Source organism: Lepus europaeus, chromosome 14 (assembly GCF_033115175.1).
Source record: "Lepus europaeus isolate LE1 chromosome 14, mLepTim1.pri, whole genome shotgun sequence".
In the NCBI taxonomy this organism is placed as follows: domain Eukaryota; kingdom Metazoa; phylum Chordata; class Mammalia; order Lagomorpha; family Leporidae; genus Lepus; species Lepus europaeus.
In genome coordinates this window covers 54,548,229-54,569,311 of record NC_084840.1, presented here as the reverse complement: position 1 = coordinate 54,569,311, position 21,083 = coordinate 54,548,229, and the positions used below count along the sequence as shown (strand labels likewise).

The following is a 21,083-nucleotide window of genomic DNA, read 5'->3' as shown; positions in this document are numbered from 1 at the left end:
AGTATGAACATTTTGATAATATTAATTCTTCTAGTCCATGAACATGAAGATGCTTCTTTTTTTGCGTGTTTTCTTTTATTTCTTCTTTTTTTTATTTATTTTTGACAGGCAGAGTTAGACAGTGAGAGAGAGAGACAGAGAGAAAGGTCTTCTTTTGCCGTTGGTTCACCCTCCAATGGCTGCCATGGCCGGCACGCTGCAGCCGGCGCACCACACTGATCCGATGGCAGGAGCCAGGTGCTTCTCCTGGTCTCCCATGGGGTGCAGGGCCCAAGGACTTGGGCCATCCTCCACTGCACTCCCTGGCCACAGCAGAGAGCTGGCCTGGAAGAGGGGCAACCGGGACAGAATCCGGCGCCCCAACGGGGACTAGAACCTGGTGTGCCGGTGCCGCTAGGTGGAGGATTAGCCTATTGAGCTGCGGCGCCGGCCTTTCTTCTATTTCTTTCTTTAACATTTTGTAATTTTTATTATGGGACTCTTTGACCTCCTTAGTTAAATGTATTCCAAGGTATTTCTTTGTTTGTGGCTTTTATGAATAGGATTGATCTTACACATTCTTTCTCAGCCATGGCACTGTCTGTGTATACAAAGGCCATTGATTTGTGTGTGCTGATTTTATATCCTGCTACTTTACCAAACTCTTTTATGAGTTCCTGTAGTCTCTTAGTGGAGTCTTTTGGTTCTCAGATATGGAATCAAGTCATCTGCAAATAGGGGAAGTTGGACTTCCTGCTTTCCAATTTGTATCTCTTTGATTTCTTTTTCTTTCTTTCTTTCTTTTTTTTTACAGCTTAGAGTTTTTATTACAACAATCATTTAAATTACAACAGTCCCCCAGAATAAAAAACAGGGCTCCAAGGGTGGCCTAAAGAGGAGGTGGGCTCTAGCCCCACAGGCAGGAATGCCCTCTGACATCACTGGAAATGGCTGGGGCCCTTTGATTTCTTTTTCTTGCCTAATGGCTTGCAGGACTATATTGAATAGAATGGTGAGAGTGGACATCCTTGTCTGGTTCTGGATCTCAGTAGGAATGCTCCCAACTTTTCCCCATTCAATAGGATGATGACTGTGGGTTTGTCATAAATGGCCTTGATTTTCTTGAGGATTGCCCCTCCTCTACCCAAGTTACTTAAGGTTTTCATCATGAAAGGATGTTGGATTTTATCCAACGCTTTCTTTGCCTCTATTGAGATAATCATATGGTTTTTGTTTTTCAGTTGGTTAATATGATGTATCACATTGATTTGCAAATGTTGAACCATTCCTGCATGCCAGAGATAAATAATGTAGATCCTAGGAAGCAGTGGTGATGGTGCATGTGATTTCCTGCCACCTCGTGGGAGATCTGAATTGAGTTCTCACCGACTGGCTTTGGGCTGGGCCCAGCCTTGGCTGTTGTAGGCATTTGAGGAGTGAACCAATGATTAGGAGTGCCCATGCTCTTTTTCTCTTTCTCTTTTCTTGTCTCTCTGCCTCCCAAGTGATCAACTTAAAACATTTTGTAAATGGCAGTACAGCTTAATGTATGTTCAATGGTTATGAAGCACACAGATGGTGTTTTACCTATTTCATCAAAGTGCTTGCCACCTAAATTTGCATTTTCAAAACATCCTGTGAGCACAACTGATTGTACTTAAATTCAATGAAAAGGGCCAGTGCCCTGGCACACTTGGTTAACACTTAGCCTGAGGCGCCAGCATCCATATGGGCCCCAGATTCTGTCCCGGTTGCCCCTCTTCCAGTCCAGCTCTCTGCTGTGCCCAGGAGTGCAGTGGAGGATGGCACATGTGCTTAGGCCCTGCACCTGCCTGGGGGACCAGGAAGAAGCACCAGGCTCCTGGCTTCAGATTGGTGCAGCGTCGGCCATAGGGGCCATTTGGGGAGTGAACCAACGGAAGGAAGACCTCTCTCTCTCTCTCTCTCTGTCTAACACTGTCTGTAACTCTGTCAAATTAAAAAAAAAAAATCAGTGAAAATACAACTGCAGATTGTGCTTTTCAATTGTCCAACAATCATTGCCCACGATGTTTCACATGGGAGCCATCTCCTTCTTGCCTGTCTTCTCAGAGTGTGTACTATCTTCAGGGCTTTCTATCACCTGAGGCAGCAATTTAACTGTGCCTTAATGGCTCAATCTTTCAAAGACCTAAGGCAGTGTCTGACTCCAGTAGATTGTCAGGAAGTACGAACATACTACTGTACATTCAGATCATGATGGCTTAATAGTTAGTTCATGCCAGCTCTATGCTAGGAGCACATCATGAATCACCTTATCTAATCCTCCCAACAATCCTTTGCTTGTCAGCATGAACAATCTGTACGCATGATAAGATTATTGAGGCTTACAAACTGGCCCCCATGTAGACAGCTAGCAAACGGGGAGTCTGCCCTCAGCCAGGCCAGACTCCAGGGCTTTGCTGAGCTAGCAAAGCAGAGAACTGCTCTCTCGCCTTTGCCAGGAAAATTCCATGGACCAATAGGAGTTTCAGCAGCTGTCTGAGTACCAAAAAGGGAGAGAATGTGTGAGAGGGGCGAGAGCACGCAGGCACAGACAACACAGCTTCAGAGACAGCTCTGATGTGGCACAGAGGTGGGGTGGAGGTTTAGAACAAGGGGAGTCTGGCCGGAGGGCACCAAAGGGCCAGCTCAGCTCAGGTCTCCCACATCCACCAGGCACAGGGGAGCCGTGGGCCGCATTGAGTGCAGGTGACCACAGAGCAGACACTCCACATGGAGCTCAGGACGGGGCTGCGGCCAGGCGCAGACATGTGTGGGGTAGCAGCCAGGGCTGCTGCAGATGGCCTGGGTTAGAGTCAGGATTTGCTTCTGGGCAGGGGGAGGGGACTCTTGAGTGTTGCAGTGCCTGGAGGGAGCAGAAAGAAAAGCCATCCCCTTTGACAACAAACAGATTGCAAGTAGCATTAGTCACTTTTTTTTTTTTTTGCCAGGAAGAGTTAGACAGTGAGAGACAGAGAGTTATAGACAGTGAGGGAGAGACAGAGAAAGGTCTTCCTTCTGTTGGTTCACTACCCCAATGGCCGCCATGGCTGGTGCTGTGCCCATCCAAAGCCAGGAGCCAGGTGCTTCCTCCCTGTCTCCCATGTGGGTGCAGGGACCCAAGCACTTGGGCCATCCTCCACTGCCCTCCGGGGCCACAGCAGAGAGCTGGACTGGAAGAGGAGCAACCGGGACAGAATCCGGCGCCCCAACCAGGACTAGAACCCGGGGTGCTGGCGCCACAGACAGAGGATTAGCCAAGTGAGCCACAGCCCCACCAGCATTAGTCATTTTTTAACAAGAAGGGGGGAAAACTTAATGTAGTGGTTGAAAGTGGTGTCCCTGTCACACGTGGGTTATGTTCAGGCTCCCAGCTCTGCAACCTTAGCAAAATGAGTAAACCTTTCTGGGTCTCTGTGCCTCTGTACCCATGGGTGGTGTCTGCAGCCTGGCCTTATTACAATGTTCTCTCTGATGGCTAAGGCATCTAAAAGAAAGAGGAAAGGTATTAGGAGTAGATCAAAAACCGCACGCTCAAGTAGTTCACTGGCTTTTTCCTCATGTTTTCAGCTGGTGCCAGACTCAGGTCCACAAAATGCTCTACAGGATTTGCTGTTTACTGGGAGAACGATTACAAAGTAGGTTCCCGGTCTTTAATTGTAGCTGCTGACAGCAACAGGGTTGTCCTGTTAGCAGGTCTAACATCAGACATGTGTCCCATGCCAGCTGTCCCAGCGCCTCTTCCTGGCCATCACAGGCAGCTCTGCTTTTTAGGTCCTCCATGCACAAAATCTGGAGCCCAATTTTAACCTCAGTTGTTCTTCTAGCACAGGTCTCACTCCTTCTTCCATCCCAATGCCTCTGCGACTCCTTCCTTTTCCACTCCCACCTCCTTCTTTCTCGTCCGTGCCCCTCCCACCCCTCACGGGCCTCTAAAGACCTACACCTGTTTGTACTTTCAACTTTGTGCCAAATGAATGATCAACCGATATTTAGGATACCACTTAAACCGCTTATCTCCCTTCCTGGAGAATTTTCAATAGTTCTTTTTCTGAGTGCTAGGGCGAGGTTGAATTCCTAGATTTGTCATTCCAGGCTTTCCCTGCACAATCCTTCCCCGGACTCCTTGCCTTGAATCCACCCAGTTTTCAAGCTCCTTCTCCCCCTCCTGCTGGAAGGCCTGCTGTGAGTCCCACCACCTGTTTCCCTGACCTGCTGTTTTTCCCACGTGGGATCCCACCCAGGCCAGCAGGGAACTATGTAGTGCACCCGTGACTTTGTCTCAAAGGGTGGGACCCTGTTTTTGGGTTTGTTTTGTTTTTGTTTTCTGGAACCTCCCCATCAGCAAGCGAGCGGAGGATCAGACACCCAAGAACTGTTGAACCGATGGATGGATGTGCGAAGGAACAGGCTCCTGGCCGAGCCTCTTCTTCGCTAATTCGCAGCGCCCTAACCGGGTTTTGAATGTAGGCAAGGGAGCCTGACCCCTGGCGCCGCCGACGGACGTGCGGTGGGCTCGGTTCCTAAATCCAGAGCGTGTCCTCGTCGCCCGCTCTGGCCGGAGGACAGCGGTGCAGAGCCCCGCGCTTGGCTCCCTCTGCGGGCGGCGCGGCGCTGTGGGAAGCGGGTGGGCTGCGGCGTCGCGCGCTCGGACGCCCACTCCCCCACCCCCGCCCCGGCCGCGGCTGTGCGGACTTCGGGGTCGCCCCTCGCCCTCCCCCTCGCGGCCATTGGGCCGCTCCGCGTTGCGCGGGTGCACGGGGCGGGGCCCTCCCCATCTCCCCTCGGCTGGCTCCCCTCCCCTCGTTCCCGGGGTGGGGACGTCGGGAGGCGGAGGCGTGGAGGGGCTGCCGCGGGGCGTCCGGTTACATCTGGGTCTTCCGCGCCCGCCCGCCGGCCGCAGAGCGCTGAGTCTGCGGGGTCGCCGTTGGGCAGCATGCGGGCTGCGTGGATGCGGGCGCTGCTGCTGCAGCTGCTGCTGGCGGGGCCTGGGGGCTGCCTGAGCCGCCAGGAGCTCTTCCCCTTCGGGCCGGGGCAGGGGGACCTGGAGCTGGAGGACGGGGACGACGTCGTCTCCCCTGCCCTGGAGCTGAGCGGGGCGCTGCACTTCTACGACAGAGCCGATCTCGACTCGGTCTACGTGAGTGCGAGCCGGGGCGGGCGGTGTGGGGTCGCTGGAGGGCGGCCGCGGGGGGCAGGTCGGCGTGGGAAGGAAGGCGGGGCCCGCCGGGGGCGCCAGCGGAGCCGGACGGACGTGGGCGTTGCGGGCGGGACCGCGGAGCGCTGGCAGCCCGCGCCCAGGGCGCGGCGCGGGGTCTCCGCGCCCGCAAGGCTCCTGCCGAGGGCTCCGCAGCGCGCGGCCGCTGTCATCGAGGGGGTCACTCTCCGGGTGTGCTGGGCCCCGCGCGCGCCCCGCCCCGACTCTGGGTCCCGGGCGCCCCGGACCCCGGGCGGAGTGTCCTCCCCTGCAACTGTGGGCTGCATCGCTGCCGGGAAGTCGGTCCCCGCCTCGCCTTTGTCCCGCGCATTTGGGGCCAGGACCCGGCCCAGCTGGAGTGGGACCAGTGCAGGCGGTCCGTAGGAGAAGGGCCGGAGTTGGGGACCCCTGCGGGTCCCGGGCCAGGAGGGAGGGCCAGAGCTGCTGTGTGCTTTTGTGCGCGCGCGCGCGTGGGAGTGAACACGCCGGATATATCTTGGCAGTGATTCTGTTCTCCAGTCGGTCTGGACCCAGAGTCCAGAGTTCAGGGCCGGGAATGCAGGGCGCCCTAGGGATCCAATTTCCTGTGGCTGAGCCTTGTCACCATGGGGAGAGGGGAGAGCAGATGAGTGAGGAGCGGGGTCAGGTGACCTTTAGCTCTCTGGAGCCTTGGTAGACCTGGCCTACCTGGGGGCGCTGTCACCTTGGTGAAATCCATCAGTACTGCTTCCCCCCCTCCCCTCCTGCCCCCGCTGCCATGTGGCTTTCATATAAGGGCTGCGAGCATTCCAGCAGTGCCTGGTGCGGGGGGTGGGGGTGGGCAGACCACACTGCCAGAGAGATGGCTGTGCTCCCGGCAGGCCTGGCCGGCGACTCTGGAACAGCATTCACTGGAGCCCTCCACTTAGCACCCACAAAGAGCCCTGGCCCCCTTTGGACAGCCTGATGAAGCCTGAAGACCCTCTTTCACCATAACGCTTTTGAATGTACAAAATGAAATCCACAAGATTGCCAAGGAAACCAGATGTATGGAAAACCCAATCGAAATGTTAAAAGGTGCAGGCTTTGGCTTAGCAGATAAAAGGTATTAGTTAGGACACCCATGTCCCATATGGGAGTGTCTGGATTCCATCCAGCCGGGTTCCTGACTCCGTCCTTCTGCTAAGGCAGACCCTGGGTGGCAGCTGTGATGGCTCAAGGAATTGTGTTCTTGCATTGAGTTCCTAGCTCCTGGCAGCAGCTGCTAACCTTTGGAGAGTGAACCAGCTGATGGGAGTCTCTCTGTGTCTTTTTTTTTTTTCCAAACACAAATGAGTACTAGGTATGCTCCCTGTCCACCACATTGAGTAACAGGGTGTAGCAGTGGGTCCAGCAGTGGATCAGGTAACTGTTGAAGATCATGAGGACTGAGAAATTCAGAAACCACTCAGCAAGTGTAGTGTGATACCGAAATACCCGTGAGTTGTGTTAGCGACAAAACCAAGACTTGCTGCTGGATTGGTTTGTTGCCTACATTCATAACCGAAGGAAATGCTAAATGGTGAGTATTAAAACATTATATTTCTGGGGCTGCTACTGTGACATAGCTGGTAAAGCCAGTGCCGGTATCCCCTTTGGTCCTGGTTTGAGTCCTGGCTGCTCCAAATCGGATCCAGCTCCCTGCTAATGGCCTGGGAAAAGCAGTGGTAGATAGCCCAAGTACTTGGGCCCCTGCCTCTTACTTGGGAGACCCACATGAAGTTTCTTGTTTCCATCTGGCTCAGCCCTGGCCCTGGTGGTCACTTGGGGAGTCGACCAGCAGATGGAAGATCTCTCCCTGTGTCGCTCCTTTTTTCTCTAACTCTGATTTTCAAATAAAATAAATCTTTAGCAAAAAATCCTTTTAGCATCCTGGTTAACAGATCCATGAAATTCTTTTCTGAACCACTATGGAGATCTTTGGACCCTTTGTTAATTTGGGACCTGCTGCCCACTCCCTGTGGCATCAGCTAGCCACACTATAATATAAAGACCCAGAAAACCTGTCCCTACCAAAAGAGTTCTTTGAAAGCACTCTTCCAGCCTATTTAGATTTAATTTGCATTCAGGAATCCCAGAGGTTCCCTTGGGCTTTGGATTTGTGCTGCAGGTTGGGTTCCCCAGGAAGCTGACTCTGAGCTGGAGATGAGCAGCAGGTTACTTCATTAGGGTGAGCGTGCCAGATCTGCACCTGTGGAAAGGAGAGAACTGAAACACTGAGCAAAGGGAGAAAGCCAGGTACAGTGCAGTCCCAGCAAAGAACTCAGCCACCCGGGGGAGCTCTGTAGCTATCTCAAGTCAGTGTGAGAAGGCTGGGCCCCTGAGCCCTGGGGTGGATTAGTGAGTCACTGGATAAGGACTCCCCTGGGTGGAGATGTGCCCTGAGGTGAGGTAGTTTTCTGTTTGTTTTTGTTTGTGCTGGAAGCCATCTTCAAAGAAGGCTAACAATTGAGGGCTGCACTCCTGAGGGGGTGAAGGGCCATCTGCTCACAGCTCAGTGTCCACCCCTACCTGTAGCCCTGTAGATGCTGTTTTGAGCTGATGGAAACCCTCATGTGACCCTGTGAGAGAAGGAGCATTGCTAGGGAATGTGGGTAAGCACTGGGTGGTCTGTGCAGTCGGGCCATTGGGAGAATGAAAGGCACACCCAGCAAGAAAGAAAAGTTACTCATGGAGTAGACCTGCCTGTGTCTGGTGTTTAATCCTCAAAACACCCCCTCCCATCTCTTTTCAGATAAATTATCTCCATCCCACTATGGGATGCGCAGGTGTGTACCACCAGTTAAATGCCAAAGCTTGGAAATCAAGCCCAGCCTGTGTCTGACTCCTAGCTCTTTGAAGCATCCAGGCTAACACGTGGTAATAGACATGCAGAGTTGTTGGGAGCCAGAGTAGTGAGAGAAGTAGTAGAGAGATAACACTTAAGACTTCAAAGGCAGGTCCTTTTGAGTAGGCACAGAGGAGAAGGACAGACCATTCCAGGTGGAAAGAACCTCAGGAACAAATGCCTGAGGGTGGGAATAGGCGTGGCATGTGCTGGGAAAGTGAGGAATCTGATCTGACTGGAGTGAGGGTCTCTCTTGGAACAGGAGGTTTCTGTCCAAGTAGGCAGATGGGGTCAGAAGATAGAATGTGTAGTTAGATTGTGCCATGTAACAACCAACCTGGAAACCTCAGTGGCATATGACACTAATCACTGACTGCTGTCCTTTCTGGGAACAGCTGGTGGTGGACTGATCCAAGGTGACCATCCTGGGACAGTTAGGATGATTTGGGTCTGCTGCACAGGGCACTCATCCTCTATAGCTGTTCCTTCTGATTCAGTAGCCACTAGCCAAGCTTAGCTACCTTAATTTAAATAATTGCAGTTAAGTAATAAGGAATTTTCAGGCTTTCACTCACACTAGCCACATATCACGTGCTCAGGAATGCCATGTGGCTCATGGCTACTGTATAGAACAATGCTGCTCTAGAACATTTCCATCGCTACTAAAATTTCCACTGGATGGCCCTGTGTTAGAGGGCCTGTGTCCTTCCCAGGGAGACACCAAAGGCCCAGGAAGCCGGCAGAAAGACCTCGATGCTTCTCAAGTCTCTGCTGGGGTCCTATCTACTACTGTCTCATGGACTAAAGCAAGTTGTACGGCCAAGCTCAGTCAGTGGTGAGGCATGTCACCCCACCCATGGTGACAACAGGGATGAGTCAGGGTACATTGGAGAATTGGATCCAAATGATGCAATGTGCCACCTGGAAGGTCCTGAAAGATGGCCAGGAGGTTGGCGGCTGGTGGTGTAGCTGCTCACAAAGCCTTCCCATCTTTAGTAAGGTAACTCTAGTTTGCAAGATGGTATGAACAAAGGGACAAGGGGGCGTTTGGAAGCAGGGAAGCCAGTCCCATAAGTTACTGCTTTGCCCAGATGCAAGGCAATGGGGGCCTTCAGAAAGGGGGCAAGGAGAGAAGTGGATGGAGCTGACAGGTGATCTGAGATGATTCACAGGATTTCTGTGTGGTCACACATGGGACATCAAGGAGAAGGCAGGCAGCATTGGGGTGACTGGGAGACTGAAGTGAAAGGGCGTGAGCCAAGATGTGACACTGACATTGGGGACCAACAAGGGGACCAGAAATTGGGGATGCTGTGTAGCCAGTAGACCCTTGAGTAAACAGAACATTCAGGCTTGGGAGGAAAGCAGAAGCCTTGAGACACTGGTTTACAAGGGGAAACAGGAGAGTTAAACAAACAGCCAGATTTGGGGCCCTGGAAGACACTACGCTAACGCTCTAACAAGACAGTTCTCAGTGTGGTCCCTGGGTGTCCTAAAACCTTTTGCAAGGAATCGACAAGGTCAGAACTCTTTTTTCCTAAATACCATGTTTTTGTTTTAGACTCCCATGCTCTCACACATAACACAGTGGAATTCACCCAAAGCTATGTGATGTGTGATGCTTATCATAACAGGTTGAATATAGAAGCAGATAGAGTCTAGCAGTCTTCCAGTAAGCCAGACACTACATTGATTTGCCAAAATGTATAACAGTGGCATTTCTTTTCTTTCCCTAAATGTTTTTAGTTTGATAAATAGTTATTTTCATTAAAATAGTCATTTATGTTATCATGTAATGAATTGGTTTTTTTTTAAAGATTTATTTTATTTGAAAGTCAGAGTTACAGAGAGAAAAAGAGGCAGAGAGAGAGAGAGGCCTTCCATCTGCTGCTTCATTCCCCAATTGTCTACAATAGTTGGAGCTGTGCTGATCTGAAGCCAGGAGCCTGGAGCTTCTTCCAGGTCTCCTACTTGGGTGCAAGGGCCCAAGGACTTGAGCCATCCTCCACTGCTTTCCCAGGCCACAACAGAGAGCTGGATGGGAAGTGGAGCAGCCAGTATTTGAACCAGCACCCATATGGGATGCAGGCACTGCAAGTGGTGGCTTTACCTGCTATGCCACAGTACTGGCCCCTGAATTATTTAAATATGAATGTCTCAGTGTTTCTCAGCTTTAATTTCTCATATGATCGATATTGATTGAGATGACCTTCATAAACCAAAGCAAGGCAAGCATTTGGCACAGTGGTTAAGATGCCACTTGGGACATCCACATCCCACATCGAAATGCCTGTGTCTAGATTGGCTTTGGTCCAGATTCCAGCTTCCTGCTAATGCACTTTGGGATTCAGCAGTGATGGCTCAAGTAATCAGGTCCCTGCCACTTGTGTGGGAGATCAGGATGGAGTTCCCAGCTCCTGGGCATTTGGGGAGTGAACCAGAACAGGGGAGGTGTTTGTCTGTCTCTCTTTCTCATACCCCCACCTCAAGTAAAAATAAGCAAATAAAAATTATAAACACAAGTGTTTGTGGGTGTTCAATAGTTTTTAAAAGTGTAGAGAGAGTCTAAGACCAAAATCTTGGCGAACTACTGGTCTCCTGCTTTCAGTCTGACAGATGTTCACAGACACGAGAAGGCACTGCCGAAGTGCCCTCTTCATTCCTAACTGCCTGTGTGATATGGTCTGATTCCTCTATGGAATCATCTCCCTTGTTGAATGGTAAATCATTTTAGTTCCACCCTTAAAACCAGCTCTACTTTGGACCCCACCCTAGGACTGATCAGACAGCTCACCAAGCCACTGGATGTTGTACATGAAAGCTCTGTGCCTTGGCCAGTGCACTCCCCCGTTGAGAGGCCTTCAAAATTATGATAAGTGGAACAGGATAATAAACAATGTGTTCTCCCTTTGGGATTTATCATCTCAGTTTATTAATGTTGGTTACCTCATGCTGGTTGGAAAGCTCTGATTGGGTGTATAGATCAACAGAAGAATTTCTAGAACATGATTTTGTTGCATATAGAATGATTTGATTCATAAACATGAATAAATGAGTTGTTATTTAATAAGTTCAGTTTGTTTTTCCATGCCGTGGGAAAATACTAAAAGGACATCCTTGGTAGCAAAAAGATTATATGCCTCTGTCCTGACTCATCTACTGGCCTCTGGTCTCTCTTCCCTTCTCTCACTTCCTCCCCCCGCCCCCACCATCACATACTTGTTCACTCAGAACTACAACACTTGGGGCAGGAGTCTGGCACAGGGTTTAAGACACCACTTGGAATGCCTGCATCCTATATCAGATTGCTTGGTTTTAAACCTAGTTCCATACTCCAGCTTCTTGCTAATGTGTACAGTGATAGGCACAGGTGATGGCTTAAGTGCCTGGATACCTCCCATCATTTGGGGGAGTTCTAGCTCCCGGCCCTGGCCTGGCCCATCCTTGGCTATTAAGGGCATTTGGGGAGTGAACCAGTAGTTGGAAGATCTGCCTCTCTCAATCTGTCTCTGCCTTTCAAATAAATAAACAGGCAATAATGGTCAGTATTTCTAGTAACTTTTTTTTTTTTATTTTATTACTTGAAAGGCAGAGTGACAGAGAGCTTCTATCCACTGGTTCACTCTCCAAATGGCTATAATGGCCCAGGGTTGGCCAGGCCAAATGCAGGGACTAGGAGCTCCATCTGAGTCTTCCACATGAGTGGCAGGTGGCATTCTACTGCCCTTGCAGGTGCACCAGCAGGAAGCTGAATGGGAAACAGAGCAGCTGGGACTCATGGGATGCTGGAGTCACAGGCAACAGCTTAACCCACTGCACCACAAGGCCAGCCCTCTCTGGTAATCTTTTAGAAAGAACAAAAATGAAATGGCATGAGGGAAGTTTATGAACTTGCTGGTTGAACCCACAGCCACCAACCATGGCTGTGAAGGCTGTTCCCAGCACAGGAGCTCCGGCCCAGGTGACAAAGGAAGGTGACTTCTAGCCCCCATTCCACTCCCCAAGCCCTGAGCCTCAGCATGGGGCTGGGGCACTGTCTTTCGGTTTGCCCAGGTTGCTGTGTGCTCTGGCAGTGAACCTGGTTGAATCACAGAAGGTGTAACAGAAGATTGACTCCCAGTGGAGGCTGTAATGGACTCGATGAGTCATGTTGCCCAAGTTAGAATCCAGGTAAAATGATCTCATTTTTCAGCCTGCTGTTATTCTGGGCCTTTTTATTTACAAACTGAAGATAATTCGCAGGATTCTCCAAAGTCCATTAGATACTTGTTTGAACGACTAGTTGATGAGTAAATCTCACTGACTGAGGACACTATCATGTTTTGTAAAATGCAGTCCAGTACTAAGATCCATCATTTAGTCATCTGAGAGAGAGAGAGGTGCAGTGCTAGGCTTTGGAGGTTAGTGATAGAACATAAGACCAGTGTGGTTTCTGCTCTCACGGAGTATGTGGTCTAGTGAGGAGGACAGACATTAAAACAATGATTTTACCCACTGCACTTGTGATGCGTACCCTGAGAGGTCCAGGGAGTGGGTATACTGTGCTGGGAGGGATCCGGAGAGCCTCCTCCAACAGGGCTGGAGCTATGGGATGAGTCTGGGTTAGCTGCATATGAGATCCCCCTGGAGTATAAAGAATAGGAACTTGGCCTGTGGTAGGGATCGAAAGCCAAGGGGAACATGACCTGGGGAGCCAGATGAACTTGGTGAGTTAAGCAGTGCTGGAGCCCACAATACCTTGTAACTCTGACCTCATCACTCCCAGACTACAGCCATCCAGGGGTTTTCCTTGGTGTTTATACTCCCAACTCCTCACATAGCTCCCCAAAGCCTACCATGACCCAATCTCTCCATCCTCATACCTTGCTCTTGCTCCACACTTACCAGGCTCCAGCTGCCTAGACCACAGCCAGCATATCCTTCTAGGTCTTGGTGCTTCTCTAGTCTCTGCCAGGAATGCACAGCCTATCTCCCCAGGGCTGTACCTTCATCAGGCCACTGCCCACAGCAAGCCTCTTCAGCAGCATGCTAGCCCCTTTTCATCACAGTGTAGACAAACCCCTAAGCTGGTTTGCTCCTACGGTTACTTGTTGCTTGCCTGTCTCTGCCTTTACAGTCTGAAGCCCATGTGGGCACGTCTTGTCTGTTGAATTCACAGCTATCTTCCCAATACTCAGGATGGTGTCTGGGGACATAGTAAGTGCTTGTTAACTGAATATAAGGCTACCAGAGTGTCAATCTTTATTCTGCAAAATAGCAAGCCATGAAGAGATTCCTAAAGTCTCATTAGGAGATATTAGAGAGGTAGCTCAGGTGGGAGATCCAATGATCTTCATATTACAGAGAAGGGAACTGACACACACAGCTAAGGGGTTTGCCAAAATTCACCCAGGGGTGGGCCATATCAGAGTGCCAAAGTTCGAGTCTCACTGGTCCAGCGTTCTGCTAACGCATACCCAGGGAGGCAGCAGGTGAAGGCTCAAGGACTTGGAGCTGCCATCACTTGGGAGGACTGGATGGAGCTCCTGGCTTTGACCTGGCCCAGCCCCAGCTGTTGTGGGCACTGGGGGGGTGAACCAGTAGATGGAGAATCTTGCTGTTGCTCTCACTTTTGCACATCTTTCACATGAGTAGAAGTAAGTAAATACAACTTTAAAAAAAATTCAACCAGTCAGCATCAGAATTAGACCTTGAGCTCAAGTCTTCTGCCTGCTAGTTCTGTAGTCTTCCTCATGTGTCACACTGAGTGCCACTTGCCTCCCTCTCTCTGTGTAGCCTTATAGGCCATGTGTTGAGAGCTTGGTGACAGGTGATGTCCAATATGACCCAGCTCCTTAAGGACATTGTAGCATTACACTGCTCACTAATGCATTGCTTGTAAAAGTACTTGATTCTCAGGTCCTGGAGAGCAGATTTCTTAACTATCTGCCTTTGGGTAAATTTTGCTGTCTTTCTTGTTGTAAATGTTTTCAGACACACACACAGAAGTGGAGAAAGTGGTGTCATGAACACTCATAGATGCATTACCTAAATATAACAGGTGTTAACATCTTCCATGTTTGTTTGATTAGTTTCCCTTTGCTGTCGTGTCTCAAGTACAATCTTCAGGATATTTCATCATAAGATATTTTATGTCCAGTTCTAAAAATCAAGAACATTCCCTACATAACTACACTATTATCACTCATAATAAGTTCATATTACCAAGTTATTCTCAGTCTGTATTGAATTTCCCCAAAGCTGCCCTTTATACTTGAAAATTTACTTAGACTGGAATCCAAAAAAGGACCGAGCATTATACTCGGCTGTGTCTCTTCCTTTTGATTTATTCACCTATTTAAGAATCATTGCCTGTTCTGAAGAATAGTCCATCTTCTACACTTAGCTGTTTTCTTTGTGACATAGTATAGTGTGTTACCCAATTCCTGTAGTTTCTGTCAACTGGTAATTGTATCTTAAAAATATTCAGGTTAAACCCACAGGTTAAACATTTTTTTCTGGGGCTAGTGTTGTGGCATGGTGGGGAAAACCACCACCTGTGACACTGGCATCCTATATGGTCACTGGTTTGAGTCTCAGCTGTTCCACTTCTGATCCAGTTCCCTGCTAATGTGTGTGGGAAAGAAGCAAAGGATGGCCCAAGTTCCTGGGCCCTTGACACCCACCTGGGACACTTGGAATAAGCTCCTGGCTTCAGACCTGCCTAGCTCTGGCTGTTGCAACTATTTGGGGAGTGTACCAGCAGATGGAAGATCTCTCCCTTTCTCTCTCTAACTCTGCTTTTCAGATAAACAAATCTGTTTTAAAAAACACATTTTTTATTGAGAAAACATAGAATTTTATTTTTAAATTAATTTTGGAGAATAGTAATACATTCAAAGGGTTAAAATAAATTTATAAAAACTGTAAAGCAGTGTTTCCTTGCTTCCTGGCTTCTAACATCATAGTTCCCTCCCCATATGTAACCACCCTGTTCTTAATGCCAAATCAAAAATAACAAGGACAGACTCGCATAGTGGTGCAGTGGTGCAATGCTGGCATCCCATATGGATACTGGTTTGAGTCCTGGTTGCTCTGCTTCTGATCCAATTCCCTGCTAATACATCTGGGAAGGCAGCAGATGATGGCACAAGTATGTGGGCTCCTGCCACCCTTGTGGGAGACCTGGATGGAGTTCAAGGCCCTTGGCTTTGACCTGATCGAGCCCTGGCTATCATGGCTATTTGGGGAGCAAACCAGTGAATAGATTCATTCTCTCTCTCTCTGTCTCAACTCTGCCTTTCAAATAAGTGACTCTTCAAAAAACAAATAACTAGGACAATGTTTGAGGATAAAGGAAAGATAAGGTTTAATCTATCAATAGATGAGGAGTGAATGAGAATGTTACAGGGATTCCCAGGAGCTGGTCTGGTGAAATCATGAAGGTGTAGCTGTGGTAACAGTTGAAAAACAGATGGCAGGTGCCATGGCTTGTCGCTAGATTGATGTCAGTATGTTGGTTCTCTGTTTTGTCCTGGTGGTTCTTGAGGGCCACAGGTGCTGAGATTAGTCCTAGGCGGACCAGGTCATCCTGATGTGGTTGTCTCTCATAAAACATTAACTGGATTAAGGTGAAAATGTTGACTCATTTCTAACTATTATCCTTAGGCCATCCTATATCTTTATTTGCTAATCCTTTTGTTTATTTTTAATCCAAGTCAGCCATTTCTATGGCACTGTGGGGTTAAAACATTTGCAGTATGGACTTGGGGTTTTGTTCTGCCACTTGATCTCAGCGAATGATATGAACTGAAAAATTCCTTTTTTTTTTTTTTTCAAAGAATGAAGATGATATCAGTGCTCACTGTGCTGGGTTTAATGGGAGCTGGAATAAAAATGCTTTGCAGACTGTTCAGTACTGTGCCAGTAGATTGGGTCCCAGGTGCATTTCTGCGCTCTAAGGTGAAGTTAATCAGTCTCCACCTCGATAGCGTCCCACATTCAGCCATTGCCTAGTCTTCGGGGTTTCCCTTTTCTTAGACTTTTGGTTTTTTCCATCTGCCTGTTTGCTAACCATGAAGACTTCACATAAAACATTGCCACTTCCAATGCTTTTGTCTCCCATTTCCCTAAACTACCCAGCCAAGTAGAACAGGAAGAGCACGGGTCACAGCCTCCAGCAGATATGCTTCCAATCTTGGTTCCATCACTTGTTAGCTGTATGACATGTAGCTAAATTAGATTTCTTGTCATGTCCTTGTCTGTTTCATGTATGTGAAATGAGGGGATGGTTGTATTAAATGCCTGTCTCATGAAATTTTTAAAAGTGCAAACAACCTTAGTAAAGGACCTCAAGCTTAGCCGAAGCTGAGTCAATGTTTGCTGCGTTTCCAGTGTTTACTCTAATTTACTTTCCAGTATGTTCCCACTGCTCCCACCCATGGAGTCTGCTTTTCAAGTTACATTGTCTTCTCAGCACAGCTATTTGTGTTTCTTAAACCCTGCTCATTTCCTATTTGTGCCTGCCTGCAGCATTCTCTACGCACACATGTTTTGGGGGATCCTTCTCCTGACTACAGGCTGCTTTCTGCCCTGAGGACGGTGAGGTTCCTTTCAGCCAAAGAAAGATGGCTGTTGCTTCGCTTCTTTGGTGTGCATTCGAATAGAAGAAGCACTAACATAAATTTAAATGTATTGTGTATCTGCACTTGGACAGTAATTCGTGTTGTCTTTAAGTTCACATCACAGATGCAAAGGAGACACAAGTGCGTTTTGAGATGGGAAACACCCTTCTGTTGTAAGTTAGCCGCTCTGCTTGTCAGCTGGGGTTGGAACAATTGGCCTAAGTGGTTCCAGCTGTTGACCACGTGGTGCTTGGCATTTTCACCCTGGGTCTTTTGTGATATAATTGACATGTTCTGCCCTAAAGCAGCCGGCTGAAAGGCTGTATTGTCTGCTGTACTCCTTGGGGTGAGTGGGTAGACATGTTCTGTAAAAGGGCGTTAAGTCACGCTAGTAACATTCTGAGCTGAAGTTTAACTTTGCCAAGGGAACTTTTGCCCATTGTCAACTGAAAATGTAAGCAAGATGTTAGGGCGATACTTACTTTGAAGAACAGGGTGGAATTAGCTGCTTTTCAGATTCACCCAGAACCTCCCATGGGCAATACTTAGTTTGAGTTACCTTTAAGACAGTGATATATGATGATGATTAGCTCTCAGTAAATCAGATGGGCTTTCTTGGAATCTGAGGACTGCATTCAGTCCAGGAGGCTTTTGCAGGGTGATCTATAGCAAGCAACATGCTGGCACCACTCGAAGATGCTAATTGCAAGGGGCAGGGGTAAAGGAACAAGTGATAAACACCTCTTAGGAGATCAGGAAGACTTCACAAGGACAAATGAGTCTTTGCCAGGGGTTGGAGCCAAGAAACAGTTTTCAGGGTGGAGTGGACCATAGATGCAAGAGCTGGTAACTGTGAAGTAGGTGAGATACGGTGATAAGTTTGGACACAGTTTTCCTACTGCAGCCGTACCAACACTCATATAAAAGCTAAAGTCTAGTACCGTCATCTGTGTTACTCCTAAACTAGCACAGATGAGATGACCAGAATGTCACACTGGTGACTGCTATGCAATACTCCGGTTTAATGATTGGTTCTCTCTGAACCCCAGGCACTGCATGGGGCGCCTCTAGGCTCTGTAACTTTTCATTAACTTTCATTACTAAAGCTGCTTTTGCCAGCACCTTTTGCTCATTAACGCAGTCAGGCAGGGCCCGTGCAGCTGACACTCCAGAGTCCCTGCGAGGGGAGTGGCAGGGCCAAGAGGGAAGCAGTGGGGAAGTCTGGGGCGGGAGGGACCGCAAAGACAATCACGAAGCCCCACTTGGTTGTTGTTGCTTTTGTTGCCTCGGTGTTTGGTGTCATGTCCAAAATGTCATTGCCAAGACTAGGGCCGAGGAGGTCATGCCTTCTGGGATTTTCACGGTGTCAGATCTCACATTTAAGTCTTTAAACCATTTTGGGTAATTCATATGGATGCTGTGGACTAGGAGTCCATTTTTATTTATCTGTATGGGGATATGCACTTTTTACAGCATTATTTTTTTAAATGATTATTTATTTGAAAGGCAGAGTTACAGAGGCAGAGAGGGAGAGAGAGAGAAGAAAAAGAGAAAGAAAGAAAGGGAGGAAGGTCTTCCATCCACTGGTTCACTCCCCAAATGGCCACAATGGCTGGAGCTGGGCCGATCCAAAGCCAGGAGCCAGGAGCTTCTTCCAGGTCTTCCACATAGGTGCAGTGACCCAAACACTTAGGCCATCTTCCTCTGCTTTCCCAGGCCGTAGTGGAGAGCTGCATCAGAGGTGGAGCAGCTGGGACTCGAACTGGTGCCCATATGGGCTGCTGGCACTGCCGGTGGCAGCTTTACCCACTACACCACAATGTCAGCCCCAGAGCATTGATTATTGAAGAAACCTTCCTTTGCCCATTGGATGTTCTTGGCAACTTTGTCAAATATTAAAAATCTAGGTGTCTCCTGTGGGTGGCAGGAACCCGGTCCCTTGAGCCATCACTGCTGCTCCCAGGGACTGCCTTAGCACGAAGCTGGAGTCAGGAGCCAGAGCTGGGCATTGAACCCAGGAACTCTGATATGGAAGGTAGGTGTCCATAACCAGAGTCTTAACCTCTAGGCCAAATGCTCGCCCTATGGGGCTTCCCAGCCCAGTCCCCTTGGGGATTGTGCCTGGGTCTGTGTCTCCTGCCTCTTGGTCTTTCCCTTTGTGCTTCCTCTCCGTTTGACTATTGAATTGACCAATGACAATTTCTTTCTTTCTTTCTTCATTTATTTATTTGAAAGGCAGAGTTACACAGAGAGAAACGGGGTGGGGTGGGAGGACCACAGGGAGGGATCTTCCATCTGCTGATTTGGTGCCAAGATGGCTGCAATGGCTTGAGCCAGGAGCCAGAAGCTTCTTCCAGGTCTCCCACATGGGTGCAGGGACCCAAGGACTTGGGCCATCTTCTGCTGCTTTCCCAGACACATTAGCAGGGAGTTGGTTCAGAAGTGGAATAGTTGGAACTTGAATCAGTGCCCATATGGGATACCAGTGCCACAGGCAGTGGCTTTACTGCTGCTATACCACAGTGCCGGCCTGACCAATGCCACTTTCAAAAGATGGAGAACAGGAACAAGGCTCATCAGGAGCATTGTGAACTTGAAAGACTTTGTAAAATAAATCTCAAACCCAAATGTGAGGGGATATTGTTCATCAGTTGTGCCATTATTTGGTATATTGGGGTGGGGGGAGGGGCAAGGTTGTGGGGGGAAAAGTTTAAAGCTAAGAATCCAGTGAAACTGTTGCCTATTCTGCATACTTCATTTATCTTTGAAGTCATCTTCGTGACCACAGACAACCAAGTGAGTGTTTAGTGAAACTGGCTGAAAAGTATTTCGCAGCAATGCTAACTACTCCTGAGGGTTGCGTGTTGTCCAAAGCATGGGTGGTACTTCATGATGCCGGTCTGAAAAATTTGGTTCCTAAGGCCTTCCCTGGGAAAACACAAACATTATGGTACCCAGATCCCAAAGGATAAGAGCCACTGAGGGTGTTTTCAGAATTGCTGGGCTGATTTAAGTGTCACTGGCAAACGGCTTTTTGAGACCCAGTCGTCTGTGGCCTCCGTGTGATTGCTTCCCACCAGCAGCTGCTCACTGCCAACTCCGGTGGCTTGAGAAAGTAAGCCGTTCCCACGCTCCCACACGCCAGCCCCGTTGGGATGTTTGTGCTGGGAGATGTTTGGCATGGAGAGACCAGCTGGGTGAAGCTCCTGGCCTCCCTACCTTCTCTGCAGCCTGTCGGTGTGTTCCAGGGAAGGCTTGCTGGTGCCAGGTGATGAGGGAAAATCTGTCACCTAAACAGTTAACAGCCCATGAAGTTGGGGCAAAAGAGGTTTTGTTAAATACACCTGTGACTCCCAAAGCTCTCTTTGCTTTCTCTACCTGTGCACCAAAAGGCTCTACTTCCTTGACCCTTTTTGCCAGGTTCTCTTGAGCAGTCACCAGAGGTCCCCTGTCCTGTCCTCGGGTAATGAGGTGTGAAGTGACTGAAGGGATGAGGCTGCAGGAGGGGGAGGGGTACAATAATTGGGCTGGAAAACCCACAGGCATTTTAATCAATTCCAGAACAACTCAGTGGAGAGTCACTGTTTTAGATCCTTGTGTTTCCAGGCTGCAGCCTTTTAAAGGACAGTATCAGGCACCATTTGCCAAATTGCTCCCACTTCATTGGGACATAGTTTTTTTCTTGCACTTCAGATTCTGTAAGTATAAGGATCATTGGGTTGGAATTCTGTGTTGTCAATGGATTGCACAGTAACAAAAAAGGGGATGCGTGTCAAGCATCACTCTTTTTTTTTTTGTGACAGGCAGAGTGGACAGTGAGAGAGAGAGACAGAGAGAAAGGTCTTCCTTTTGCCGTTGGTTCACCCTCCAATGGCCACCGCAGCTGGTGTGCTGTGGCCGGCGCATCACACTGATCCGATGGCAAGCGCCAGGTGCCTCTCCTGGTCTCCCATGGGGTGCAGGGCCCAAGCACTTGAGCCATCCTCCACTGCACTCCCTGGCCACAGCAGAGAGCTGGCCTGGAAGAGGGGCAGCTGGGACAGAATCCGGCGCCCCGACTGGGACTAGAACCCGGTGTGCCGGCGCCGCAAGGCGGAGGATTAGCCTAGTGAGCCGCGGCGCCGGCTGTCAAGCATCACTCTTTAGCACAAACTCGAAGCAGACCCAGGGCCCCCTCTGCCATGGGGCTGTTTGCCACCATCCCTCAGTAGCCTATTTTCCCCAAGAAGTGTGGGTTTTCTCTGAGTAAGAATAATGGCACCTTTTTGCAGGCAGTTATTGCTGATTTCCAGAAGGCTGTCCAAGTAGGAAGAGAGCCAACTTTGGGGTCAAGCTCCCTGGGTTCCAATCCCAGTGTCACCACTTTTTACTAAGTGAGTTTGGGCAGATTGACTGATTAACCTAATCCCCCTATCAGAAAAATAGGTATATTGGCAGT

At 49.1% G+C, this 21,083-nt stretch overlaps 1 protein-coding gene across 1 annotated transcript in view; it reads left to right on the top strand.

The window, feature by feature from the left end:
* Nucleotides 1-4,874: 4,874 nt before the first annotated feature.
* NID1 (nidogen 1) overlaps nt 4,875-21,083 on the top strand; it is a 75,607-nt gene continuing 59,398 nt past the window's right edge. Inside the window, exon 1 of the mRNA XM_062210656.1 lies at nt 4,875-5,140. Within this exon, the coding sequence (XP_062066640.1) occupies nt 4,937-5,140 (204 nt within the window). The 5' untranslated portion in view covers nt 4,875-4,936. The remainder of the gene's footprint in view (nt 5,141-21,083) is intronic.